At 39.9% G+C, this 14,566-nt stretch overlaps 1 protein-coding gene across 1 annotated transcript in view; it reads left to right on the top strand.

Moving 5' to 3' along the window:
- The window catches only part of LOC126355161 (uncharacterized), a 24,966-nt gene extending 12,169 nt beyond the window's left edge, over window positions 1-12,797 (top strand). The window contains exons 2-3 of the mRNA XM_050005369.1: window positions 12,513-12,599; window positions 12,678-12,797. Of these exons, the coding sequence (XP_049861326.1) occupies window positions 12,513-12,599; window positions 12,678-12,704 (114 nt within the window). The 3' untranslated portion in view covers window positions 12,705-12,797. The remainder of the gene's footprint in view (window positions 1-12,512; window positions 12,600-12,677) is intronic.
- Window positions 12,798-14,566: the final 1,769 nt, after the last annotated feature.

The raw sequence follows: 14,566 nt of genomic DNA on the forward strand, positions 1-14,566 counted from the left end.
CATCATCCACATCCAGCATTAACTGTGCATGTATTGACTGACAAAGTACAATAGGCATAGAACTCCACCCCACAAACTAACATCCAACACTTGTACAAGACAATGCATGCACATTTACATGCTTGCCTTCAACACTCTGGCAGTTACAACAGCTATTAATGTACGAGCATTTCACATTTGCAGTAGCTTCAAGTAACCTGTGATCTTGCAATGTTATTCACTTAAATATGCTACCTAGATAAATGTGTTCCCAAAATTTCATTACTCTGCATTAATTACATTTTGGTGTTGCAATTTTTTCTGTCTGTGCATGTTTATATTTTTTCTTTAGTGGCTTTTGCTTGTGGACTACCCTTTTTGTTAATGTGTACCTCCAATTCCAGGAGCTGGCTACACTAGATTATTTTCTACATATGTAGGCCTATTCCCAATGTTAACAAAATTTGTCATTAGTTTGGGATTTGGTGTACGTATTTTCATTTCCATTTAAGAAGAGCTTCAAAATTGTGGAGGCTTTTGTGGCCACTTGTTGACACGTCTGTTATCTTCCATGTCGGTTTCTTCAGCTGACGTGTTTAACGATTTTCCAGTGTTTCACCAGCATGAGTGGGTGGCATTGTCAAAGTTCACGAGCATTGAAGAGAGAATTTTTGACAATGCCAGCAACTCAAGCTGGTGAAGCATCAGGAAAAATCGCTAAATAAATGTCAACCGAAGAACCTGACACAGAAACCAACGGGCAGTTCACAAATAGGATGTTCACTTCACGCTTTCTATTTTCTCTTTGCCATATCCTCATAAGCTCTACTTTCTAGACCTTTCCTACTTTGTCATAATCATACATAAGCACCTCGTAAATGATATTTGGCATCTCATTTACATAAAGTATAGAGAGTAGTGATTGTAATATTGAATTCTTGGTTACACAGGACATTTTCTCCCAAAAATCTTGGTACAAAGGTGGTTTGAAAAGTTCTTGGAACGGAATAGAAAAAAAAAGTTCTTACATCGCTGAAACTTTTTAAAAATTTTTCAATGTAGTCTCCTTGTAGATTATTGCACTTGATTCAATGATGTTCCAGTGTCTTTATCCCATCTTGAAAATGAGTTTCCTTCAGGCCTGCAAAATAGTCAACTCTGGCTATCAATTTTTCGTTTGAAGTGAATCTTTGTCCACGAAGAAAAATTTCAGTTTTGGGAAGAGATGGAAGTCTGATGGAGCCGCATCAGGTGAATAAGGCGGTTGTTGCAACAGTTCATACCTTAGTCAGTGTAATTTTGCCATGGCGACAGCAAAAGTGTGCTGGCACACACAGAGACTTGCGGCACCCATCTTGGAGACAATTTTTTCCATTTCTAATTCTTCAGTTAAAATGTGACATACCCTTTCAGACGATATCTGGAAAGCATGAGCAATTTCAATCGGTGATCCTCCATGACCATTTTGTACACCTTTGCAGTGATTTCTGGAGTAGTGACACATCTTGGCCGACCACTATGGGGAACATCATCTCCTGACCAAATTTAAATTCAGTTGTCCACTTGGCAACAGTTGAATATGAAGGAGCAGAGTCCCGCAGTGTATTCTGGAAATCGGCATGAATGTCCTATGCTTTCATACCTTTCTTTACAAAGTTTATGCTCAAATCTCAATTAAGAGCACTGATGTGGCACATTTTTACAGTCAACAGTCCAATGAGTATCATGTGAACGACTAGTTTCGCTAGCGCTGACCTACTGTGGTGATTCTGAGAACTTTTCAGACCACCCTCGTAATGCTTCTTACGGTATAATTGTATTGGGTTTCAATTCCAAAATTTGCCTTCTGTTTGTAACTAATGATTTTATAGTATTGGTGGTATACTCTGTTATGCCACTATATTGCAGTTTCGATATGGTAATACTGTAACATAAAAAGTCACAGACTTTGACTTACATAAAAAAAATATGCCACAGACACTTAAATTTTCAGGACTCTGGTGACTTGTATTATGAAACTGTGTGGAGAGCAAGTAAATCTCCACCTTTTAAAACCAATTTCAATGTAACATATTTTTATTTAATAATTTTAAAATTCTATTCTTATACTTAAGTGTTGAAGTTGGTCCACGTACTTCTGGATCTAAATAATCCTCCCCTATTTGTGATGTACTGCCTTTATGGTGTTCATTTCTAAGCATTTTATAAATACCCCTTTCTTTAATATTACTAAATTTACCAAACATCAAGGCTGTACAAGAAGCTTGAAACAGTTTTATACACTTCTAGCTAATATGCTGTCTGAAGTCTGTGTGTTTTTTTAATGTGTACCCACTGACTTAGCAAATCTGTTCTACAGTCGCCTGCTGTTACTATATATTTGGGATTTCATGTTACTATATTTGGGAATTCACACAGGCCTTTATCCAGTTAACAAAAAAAATTCCAGGAATATAATTTCTTTATTAGAACTTAACAGTTGGCAAATTCCAATCAGTGCACACTTCCCACTCAGAAATTTAAGTGTTGCTGCATTAATAATATTTTGCTGTGATGTGCAGTCCACATTGAGACTCTGCCTTTTTACAGTTAAATCCGGTGTAATATAACTTTTCACATTATATCATGATCTATATGCAATTCCTCTTTATTTTAATTTTGCATTACATTGCAAGCTAATTATGGGTGACCATAGAATTGGAGTTGAATGTTACTTATGAAGAGTTTCACAGTGTCTCTGTTATGTGTTTTTCAGTCTAAAGACTGGTTTGCTGCAGATCTTGATACTAGTCTATACAGTGCAAGCCTCTTGGACTCTGAATAACTGTGGCAACGTATGTCCATTGAACCTGCTTATTCTATTACTGCCTTGGTCTCCCTTTATAAGTTTTACATCCCCCCGCCCTCCCACACACACACACACACACACACACACACACACACACACACAGAGCTGAACAGCTGACATTGCCCAATTGATCCTTGCTGCTTCAGAATGTGTTACTTCATTTAATCAGTTTGTGCCACATATTTCTTTTTTCTGTAATTCGGGCCAGTACCTCCTCAAATACAGGGTGTTTCAAAAATGACCGGTATATTTTAAACGGCAATAAAAACTAAACGAGCAGCGATAGAAATAAACTGTTTGTTGCAATATGCTTGGGACAACAGTACATTTTCAGGCGGACAAACTTTCGAAATTACAGTAGTTACAATTTTCAACAACAGATGGCGCTGCAAGTGATGTGAAAGATATAGAAGACAATGCAGTCTGTGGGTGCGCCATTCTGTACGTCGTCTTTCTGCTGTAAGCGTGTGCTGTTCACAACGTGCAAGTGTGCTGTGGACAACATGGTTTATTCCTTAGAACAGAGGATTTTTCTGGTCTTGGAATTCCACCGCCTAGACCACAGTGTTGTTGCAACAAGACGAAGTTTTCAACGGAGGTTTAATGTAACCAAAGGACCGAAAAGCGATACAATAAAGGATCTGTTTGAAAAATTTCAACGGACTGGGAACGTGATGGATGAACGTGCTGGAAAGGTAGGGCGTCCGCGTACGGCAACCACAGAGGGCAACGCGCAGCTAGTGCAGCAGGTGATCCAACAGCGGCCTCGGGTTTCCATTCGCCGTGTTGCAGCTGCGGTCCAAATGACGCCAACGTCCACGTATCTTCTCATGCGCCAGAGTTTACACCTCTATCCATACAAAATTCAAACGCGGCAACCCCTCAGCGCCGCTACCATTGCTGCACGAGAGACATTCGCTAACGATATAGTGCACAGGATTGATGACGGCGATATGCATGTGGGCAGCATTTGGTTTACTGACAAAGCTTATTTTTACCTGGACGGCTTCGTCAATAAACAGAACTGGCACATATGGGGAACTGAAAAGCCCAATGTTGCAGTCCCATCGTCCCTGCATCCTCAAAAAGTACTGGTCTGGGCCGCCATTTCTTCCAAAGGAATCATTGGCTCATTTTTCAGATCCAAAACGATTACTGCATCACACTATCTGGACATTCTTCTTGAATTTGTGGCGGTACAAACTGCCTTAGACGACACTGCGAACACCTTGTGGTTTATGCAAGATGGTGCCCGGCCACATCACATGGCCGACGTCTTTAATCTCCTGAATGAATATTTTGATGATCGTGTGATTGCTTTGGGCTATCCGAAACATACAGGAGGCGGCGTGGATTGGCCTCCCTATTCGCCAGACATGAACCCCTGTGACTTCTTTCTGTGGGGACACTTGAAAGACCAGGTGTACCACCAGAATCCAGAAACAATTGAACAGCTGAAGCAGTACATCTCATCTGCATGTGAAGCCATTCCGCCAGACACGTCGAAGGTTTCGGGTAATTTCATTCAGAGACTATGCCATATTATTGCTACGCATGGTGGATATGTGGAAAATATCGTACTATAGTTTCCCAGACCGCAGCACCATCTGTTGTTGACAATTGTAACTACTGTAATTTCGAAAGTTTGTCTGCCTGAAAATGTACTGTTGTCCCAAGCATATTGCAACAAACGGTGTATTTCTATCGCTGCTCGTTTAGTTTGTATTGCCGTTTCAAATATACCGGTCATTTTTGAAACAACCTGTAGGTGTAGGTTGCAGTAGTTATTCATAGATAGATTCTTAAACTGGATATAATAGGGTGGAGAGCTGTGTCAAACTAATCTTAGGACTGAGAATAGCGGCACCAACAGCAGCCTTCACCTCATTAGTTATTCCGTCTACCCATCTAAGTTTCAATATTCTTCTGTAATACCATATTTCAAAGGGTTCTATTGTCATCTTGCCTGAACAGTTTATTGCACATATTTTACTTTCATACAAGCCTGCAAGATTTCCTATCTATTAAATTTATATTTGATGTTAATAAATTTCTTGTTTTCAGAAACTTTTCATGCTATTGCCGGTCTCCATTTAATATCCACTCCACTTTGGCCATTGTCATTTAGTTTGCTGCCCTAATTTAAAAAACTCATAGATTACTTTTGCCCCATCTTTTTATATCTAATTCTAACATCACCACCAGATTCAGCTGCGTTTAGTTACCCTAGTTGTACTTTGTAGATAATCATCTTATAACTCATTTCCAAGACCCTGTCAGTTCCATTATCTGCTCTTCCAAGCCCTGACAGAATTAAAATATCAATAAAATGCAAAGTTTTTATTACTTCTCTGTGAACTTTTAATTCCCTTTCCAAATTACTCCTTTGTACACTGAGTAAGCAATGAAGGAAACTGTGTGAATTACATTTGGGATTGGCTACAACAGTGTCTCATTCTCTTCACTAACGGTGCTCGCCTTGCATATGCATATGTTTGGTTTCTGTACAAGTTGAATATTACTTTTCACTTCTTAACTTCTTATATTTTATCCAAATACTCTTCAGTGTTTTAGAGTATATTCCAATAAATATTGTCGAAAGCTTTCTCGGGATCTATAAATGCTACAAAGATGGGTTTGCCTTTCTTGAACCTATCTTATAAGTCTTGTCGATATTGCTTTGTGTGTTCCTAAATTTCTTTGGAACCCTAACTGATCTTCCCTGAGGTTGGCTTCTACCAGTATTTTAATTCCTCTGTAAAAAATTCGTGTCAGTACTTTTCAGCCCTGATTTATTAAAGTAATGGTTCATGTGTATTCACACCTGTTAGTACCTCCCTTCTTTGAAACAGGAGTTATTACTCTTCTTGAAGTCCGAGGGTATTTTGCATGTCCGATGTATCTTGCATACAAAGTGAGGCAGTTTTGTCATTGTTATCTTGTCTCTGCCAAGCATATCGGTAATTCTGAAGGAATGGTGTTTACTTCAGGGGCCTTGTTTTGACTTGGGGCTTTCAGAGCCATGTGAAATTTTTCTCATAGTATCATAACTCCATCATCTTCAGCCACTTCCTCTTCCCTTTGTAGAATATTGCCTTATGGTAAATATTCCTTGTACAGCCCCTTTGTATATTTCTCTCGGCTGTCCCTTCTTTAATTGATACTAGCTTACCATCAAGCTCTTGATATACAGCTTCTCCTCTTTCCTCCAAAGCTCTCTTAAATTTTCTTGTAGATGGTATCTATCTTTCACCTAGTCTTGCATGCTTCTACAGTCTTGCATTTTTCATATTGCCCTTCCTCCTTTGCCAGTTGCCTATTCCCACCAATCTCATTGTTTATAATATAAGGTAAATGGACAGATAAAAAAAGTCACAAAGCAGCAGCAGCAGGGAAAACACAGAATACTGATTTAAGTGTCACAAGCTCTCGGAGCCAGTTGCTCCTTCTGGTGGAAGAGTTGAGGGGGAGGAGGAGGGGTGCAAGAAAAGGGCTGGAGATGTTTAGAGAAAGTACAGTTTAGAAAAAAAATCATGTGGCACCCCCAGGTCAGGGGAGACCTACCATACGGGACGAGAAGGAAAGACTGATTGTTGGGGACTGCACTAGACAAGATTTGAAAACATGTGAGCTTAAAGGTGGAAGACAAGGTAATATGCAAGACAGAGATTACTAATGAAACATTGTGCACGAGTTAATAAGAGTGAAAAGCTAAGTGAATTGTGTGTAACAGACGTTGGTGGGACGGGCCGTGAAAAATGGAAAAGTCAGAAAATGAAAGATATAGAAGGCTGAAATAGAGTGAAGAAAGTAGTAGTTACTTACAGGAAGAAGTAATTACTTACTTACAGCATTGGCCACACAAACCACAGTCGGTCTTTGGCCTCAGCAATCAGCCTCCTCCAGCATCCTCAATCGATGTATTCTTCTTCAGACAGCCCCAGTGTACTCATATTCTCCCTGACCTGATCAATCCTTAAGTCGTGTTCTTCCCCATGGTTGTCATCCACTACCTACCTCATGGTCTGGCCTTCTCAACACATTACATGTCCATGCCACTTCAGTTTTTTTTTTTTCTTTGGTCACTGCCACAATGTCCGTCGACTTGTATAGCTCCTGCAATTCACAGTTCTTTCTTTTCCTCCATCCATCTCCATCTTTACTGGCCCAGAAATCTGAGGATGGGATTCTTAAATGTCAGGAGTTTTCTTTCCATCTTTTGGGTGATGGTCCAGGTCTCTGCTCCATATAAGACTACAGGTTGTATTATAGTCTTGTAAATCTTGGTCTTTGAGGATATCGGTAGAAGCCGGGACTTCAACAGCTTTCCCAGAGCAAACCTTGACCTATTTCCTGCTTGTATTTGTGTGGTAATTTCCTGGTTTATCTTGTTCCTTTCATTGAGTATAGCCCCAAGATATTTAAAGTCTTCTACCCTTTCAAAGACTGCCCTCCGCCTTCAGGAGGCTGTCGCCATTTTCTCTGCTAACTGAAGTATTTTGTCTTATCCATATTCAACTTCAGGCCTGCTCTCATTGCCTTCTCCATTAATGTTCTTGTCATCTGAACCAGGTCTCTCTCTCTCTCTCTCTGCTATTAAAACTGCACCAGCTGTATTCCTGTCTCTAGGCTTGCTATGTTTCTCAGGCTCTAAACAGGAGAGGGGAGAGGCAGTCTTCGCCGCACTCACCTTGAACTTCTTTAATATGTTTCTGTTTACTTTCACCATGTATGTTGTCTTCTGGGTGCATATCTGTGTCAGTTTCAAGTTTTCTGGGAACTTGAGCCCTTTCTTGCCATATTGCTTTTTGGAAGCCCAGTGAACATTTTTGCGGAAATCCCAGCTCTTTGCTAGCACTTGCTCTGTTGTATGTAAATGGTCTACAGTTGATTTTGCCTATCTGAAACCTGCTTGTTAGAATCCCAGTACTTCCTCGACATGTGTTAGTCGCTTCAGTAACAAAATGCTCAAGATCTTATTAGCTGTACATAGTAGTGTGATTCCTCTAGCGTTGCTACATCTCATTGGGTCTCCTTTCTTTAGTATAGGACAGATGATGGACTCCTTCCATTCTTCTGGGATCCTTTGCTTCTTCCACATTAAGCAGACTAAGTGGTATAGTCTCACTTGTAGAGTAGCTCTTCCCTCCTTCAGCATCTGTGCAGTTATGCCATCTATACCTGGTGCCTTCCCCCTCTTCAGCAGTTTTATGGTTGCTCTTACCTCTTCCTTGCTTGGTAGTTCGTACTCCCCCAAAGGTACAGTATATCTGTTTTCTCTGTATGATTCTTCTTCTTCTTCTTCTTCTTCTTCATTTTCTGTTGTAGCACTAATGGTGTTTACATCCACATTCAGGAGGTTTTTGAAGTAGTTTTTCCATTCCTCCATAGCTTTCATTTCATCTGTGATTACCTGTCCTCCTTGACCTCTGATCACGTCAATCCTTGGATTGGATCCGTTCTTGAAGAACCTGACGGTCCTGTAAAAGTATCTTGTACTTCCTACTGTCCGATCTTCTTCTGCCTGTTTTATTTTACTGTTTATGAACTCTCGCTTTTCTGTTTGAAAGACGTGTCTTGCTTCTCTAGCTGCTTCCGTGCATCCCAACCATGTTCTTTCATCATGTTCATTTGTCAGCCCTGACAGTTTTGCTGCTTTTCTCTTGGTGACTGCATCTCTGCACCTATCATTAACCCATCCTCTGCTCTTCCTCCTCTTCTCCATTGGTTTCAGCATCTCACTTGCAGCATCTTTTAAACCTGCCTTGATTTTCGATCAAAACTTTTCAATATCATCTTCGTCTTCTCCTTCTATGGAAGCAAACTTGTTTCCAATTTCAAGTGCATATCTTTCTTTAATGTGGTCCTCCTTCAATATATCTGCATTTATATTCTGGTGTGCTTCTCTTCTCCTGTTGTTACGGCTTTCTATCCTATCCTTTACGGTTGTCACCACAAGGTAATGGTCTGATCCTATATGCGCACCTCATGAGATTTTACATTCTGGGTACTTCTGTGTCTGACATCTAAGAGTATGTGGTCTATTTGGTTCTGAGTCTCTTGGTCAAGTGGGTTCCATGTTATCGTATAGATGTCTTTGCGAGGAAAGGAGGTACTCATAATTCTTAAGTTTTCTGAAGCTGCTAGATTGCCTAATCTCATTCCATTTTTGTTAGAAGAATCATGTAGACTGTGCAGGCCTGTGTAAGGTCTCAAAATATCTTCTGTTCCTACTTTAGCATTGGCATCACCAAGGAAAACCTTTACATTGTATGATGGTGCATCTTCATACGCTGATTCTAGGTCTTTGTAGGAACTGTCTTTTTCACTGTCATCTTTTTCTGCAGGTTCATGGAATGAAACCAGAGTTGTGTTGTAGAATTTTCCTTTTATTCTTATCCAGTATATTCTTTCATTAACAGCTCTGAAGTCCATGATATTTCCCCTTACTCTGTCGGCTTTTGCAAAGCTCACTCCAAACTGATGTTTACCTTCTTTATTTACATTGTAGGAGTAGCTATACCACTTTTCTTTATACAGCCCTTCTCTAGGCCATCTCATTTCTTGCAGTGCCACTGTGTCTAGCCTGTACATATTCAGTTCTTCATCAAGAACCTTCGCCTTTCCAGGTGAGAATAGTGTTTTTACATTCCAGGTGCCACAATTCACTCTACGTAGATACTGTCAATAATTGCTGAGACGGAAGGAATAGTAAATTAAGGCCAGGTAGGTGGTGAGAATAAAGTTGTAGTGCTAGTTCCCACCTGTGAAGATCAGAGAAACTGGTGTCTGTGGGAAGAATCCAGGTGGTGTGTGTGGTGAAACAGGCACAGAGTTCTGGAGCAGGATATTGTGTCACCCTATGTCTATGCCCGTTTGTCTTGACTGATAACTGGGTGGTTGTCGTGCCGATATAAAAGGCTGAACAGTGTTTACATAATAGCTGGTATATGATGTGTCATTTCACAAGTGCCTATCCCTTTGTTAGTTTGTTTTGCCAGTTGCAGGGCTGGAGTAGGTGTTGATAGGAGGGTGCATATAGGGCAAGTCTTGCACTGTGGCAGTCACAGGGTTAGGAGCTACAGGGAAGGGAAATGGGTGCAGAAGGAGCACTCTTGCCCCTTGAATTATCTGTATTATCCAAAGGTCTCACTTTCAGCCCTAAACCTGCATCTGACCATGTTGTCTTGGCAAAGGACCTAATTTCCTTTGCACATAATGTCAACTGGAAATATCACTTAGACACCCAAAACCAAAACCTTTCCAACAGCAAACCTGACATCAAACCCTGTCTTGAACTGTTCCAACTATGACCCCAACTTGATGCACCACCACAACCTCAGAAACATCGCTTTCAAGCCTTCCTCACTTCCAGCATTGCTTCACAACCTTTCCTCAGGTCCCTACAACGTGACCCTAAACTGTCCTCTGCAGAACTTCAGGCTCTACGTCCCCTAAAAGCTGATGACTCCATCATTATCCTCCCTGCAGACGAAGGATCTACCACTGTGGTGCTTCACCAACAGGAATATTTTAGTGAAGGTCTACACCAGTTGTCTGACACTTCTACATATAGCATCTGCTACCAAGATCCCATCCCTGTGGTTAAAACTGACCTACAGCCCTCCTAAAAACCTCAGGCCCCTCGCAAGGACTTACACCTCAATCCATAGAACTTTTTAGCCCACCCAAACCATGCACCCCCAACTTTTACCGTTTTTCTAAGATCCTTGTCATCCTATAGTTGCCGACTTCAAAGCACCCACTGAACATACATCTGCCTTAGTTGATGAACACATACAACCCATAGTACAAAGACTTCCATCCTATATTAAAGATACCAATCATGTCCTAGATCATCTGAAATAGTGCCTGTCTCACTCCCACCACACACCTTGCTTGTCACTATTGATGCCATCTTCCTTCAAGGAAAGTCCCATGGGCTTCAGAATATGACCATGTGAAATTTATTTCAAAGAAATTTTTCAGAATTTCCGGGAATTTCAACAGGTCAGCCTCACCACGACTCTATATAGCAAAGAAGCCATCAATGTACCTAAACCAAACAAGGGGGCTGATAACTTTTGGATCCCAGGAATGCCCCCTCCAAGTGACCCATGAAAAGGTTGATCTCATCCTCACCAAAGGCTAGCTACACACTTCCATTCACATCAAACTCTCTAACAAACAAAAGTACTTTTATTTGACAGTTGCCATCCTTTCCATGTCAAACATTCCCTCCAATACGACCTTTGCATTAGAGGCAAACATATTTGTTTGGATGAGACTCTTTACAGCAATACACCACCACTCTCACTTCAGTCTTCACTGGATGTAATTATCCCAACAGCCTAGTTCAAAAGCAGATTTTTCCTGGGCCGTCACTCTCAAAAGTGGTACTGCTGACCCCTCCGAAAAACAAACTTAGCTGCACACCACTTTTCACCCAGTATAATCCTGGTCTTGAATGTGTCAGCTACTTTGACAAGGTCATGACTTCATAAAATCATTCCCAGAAATAAGATCCATTCTGTCTGAGATTTTGCCCACCACACCTAAATAACTTTCCGTTGCCCTCCCAATCTCCACGATATTCTTGACAGTCTCTATGCGCCTTCTACACCCATCTCCCTACCCTATGGCTCCTACTCTTGTGGCCGTCCCCAGTGCAGGACTTATTCTATGTACCTTCCTACCATCACTTATTCCAGCCTTGTAACTGGCAAAACGTGTGTTGTCAAAGGGAGAGCCCCTGTGAAACGACACATCATATACCACCTGTTATGTAAACACTGTTTAGCCTTTTACATCGGCATGGCTACCACCCAGTTATCAGTTTGGATGAATGGGCATAGGCAGAAGGTGTACACAGGCAGCACACAATATCCTGCTGCAGGACATACTGTACAACATGAAAGTCATGATCTCGGTGCCTGTTCCATCACGTGCGCCATCTGGATTCTTCCTACAGACACCAATTTCTCAGATCTCCACAGATGTTCTTGGTTCTCGCCAAGAAATTAATGTGTTGCAGAAAAAAAGTGTCCATTTGACAGAAACTGATTTCATTTTTGAATTCAGCAACCACAATAAAGTAAATTACACCCTTCTCATAATCGGTGATAACATTGTTGATTAGTGTTATCTGTATGAGTATATTGGCACTAGTCATAATTTGTTGTTAAGTATGGTTTTAGTGAAGTGCTGTGGCTGTTTCTGCTTGTTAACTGATAATTTTACTTGTCCCACATATCTGATGGGGCTTATGAAATTCAGTGTGTGAATGTATGATTGAATGAATACATTACCAGGGAGATAGTAGTACATTTTAAGCATTCTATATATATAAACTTTGTGTGTAAGGGTATGTAAGTTCAGTATAGATTATTTTATTTAAGTATTATATGTGTACAAAATTAAATATTAGTTGTTAAGAGTTATTCAGGATATGAAAGTTACCAGATTAAAGTATGTTTGCCAAAGTTTTACCTTTGGCATGAAGTGGAATTAAAGTGCAAGGCACAAAACTTTGAATTCCAGAATTTTTTCATATAATTTCACACACGCACACAAAGTTTAATTGTTAAATCAGTAAATTATGCCATTATAGAAAGAAAAACAGTCTGCTCTATTATTAAACATCTCTAAATTTGCATAATATAGCTGGAATATTTTTCTCTTCTAGCCTTACCGGCGTAACCTAACAAACAGGTGGGAAAGGTTAATGTATACAAGAGATATGAGACTATCAGGAAATGCTTATAAAACAAACGTGAGTAGCCTCTTGAAAGTGAAATAAATGAAACTGTGTAATACATTTATAATACTTACTGTCTTTCCTTGTTTGCAGGGACTGGAAGCAATACCAGACAAATAAGTCAACTTTTGATAGGGTAGTTTTTAGTAAATGTATATACCTGTAAAATATTTACATTTGTTATAAAAAACAATAAATTACATTTGAACCATACCAGCTTATCTCAATTACGCATTTGGGAACTCTCATTCCAACATGTCCTTCATCCTTTAATCCTCTTGACCTCGTTGTTAGCTGTTGACCCATATCTGCTTCTATCCACCTCTATCTTCCTATGGGCCTCTGTTATATCCCCCTGCCCCCTCCCCACTTCGTACTGTACCACATGCAACTTTCCCCCATTTCTATTATGCCACATTCCTATACTATCTGCTTACCGTGTCTCCCTCCCAAACATTGACACCTTTCCATCTAGCCAGAATGAAGTCTCCTCTAGACCACTCTATATAACACAATTCATTTTTCCAGTCAAGATGCAGCACCAGTTGTCTTCAGTCTTGTTTCTGCACCTATAGACTGCTAGATGCCTCTGCTATCTGATGAGTTGTTACCTTTACTTGTACCACTCTTTACTTTCTTTGCAAAGGTAATTATTTCTTAGTGATTTACTGATGAAAACTGCTGTTATCGAATTGTAATTTCTTAATGATAAATTTCATTACCAATTCTTCAGATCTGCATAAACATGTAGTGTGTATAATTCAGAATGTATCACAAGGAGTGCAGATGACATTCGCCAAGGATCAGATATGACAAACCAAATGGAGAAAAAAAATCCAGGTTTTTCAGTAAGCTAGCATTGGTGTTGAAGTACTGTAGATAATCATTTCATTGGACAGGGTTCACACTTTTAAGAAAAGTGATTAAGATTAGATTAGATTTACTGTCATTCCAATTGATCTGTAGTGAGGAGGTCCTCCATGATGTAGAACATGTCAGAAAAACAATAATACATGACAAATATTTACAACTAAAACAAATAAGCCAATGTATCTTTCACAAGTCCCAAGTAGAATGATGGTCATGGTCTCTCTCTCTCTCTCTCTCTCTCTCTCTCTCTCTCTCTCTCTCTCTCTCTAGCCCTATGTTAAATTACCATTTTACAACACTCATTTACTAAGATTGCATTTAATGCCATGAATTTAAAATAATGAACACATTACTGCACTGAAATGGTGCAGAAGTTAGATTGTACTTTATGTGTGTGTGTGTACACACACACACACACACACACACACACACACACACACACACACAAAATCTGTTGGCTCTTAAAAGTGCTTAATTTTTATACTGTGGTATAAAACTGCTTATAAGTACTTATTTTGTCTTTTTTAAAAAATTATAGTCCTTATTTTCCTCTTAGCAGTTATATTCAAACTTAAAAATGGATTAACTTGTCATAGTTAAAAAGGTGAAAAAAGATTGCATGTATAGGTTGAAAGCCGAAGCAGTCGCTCAGCTGTGTGACATGTAGGATGAGAGGGATAAGGCTATCCTCGCCTCAGGGATGTAAAATAGAGTGAGGGTACAATTGCATGTAGTACTGGCAACTGACATCTTTTAGTGTATGTAAATCGTTTACTGCAGTGCCGGTAGTGGGAGATACCATACATTGGCAGCAGTGGGAAGGGGTGTAGAAACCAAACTGAATACTACACGTGTGACAAAAAAATATCTGTGGAAAAGCATCAATCTATGATTTATCGACCATCCATACTTGTAACACACATTTGGTGGAAAAACTGCAAAACAAGTGTATTTTTAGAATTGTGATTAATATGACTGGAAAGTGTGCATTTAGCCAACTGTGGCTGCGACAAGATGAGTATAAACAATGGCTAGTGCCATCAAGACATTCACAAGGAAAATGTAAGATTTGTGTAAATGACATTGATATAGTGATGGGAGAAATGGCATCA

Source organism: Schistocerca gregaria, chromosome 3 (genome assembly GCF_023897955.1).
Source record: "Schistocerca gregaria isolate iqSchGreg1 chromosome 3, iqSchGreg1.2, whole genome shotgun sequence".
In the NCBI taxonomy this organism is placed as follows: Eukaryota; Metazoa; Arthropoda; class Insecta; order Orthoptera; family Acrididae; genus Schistocerca; species Schistocerca gregaria.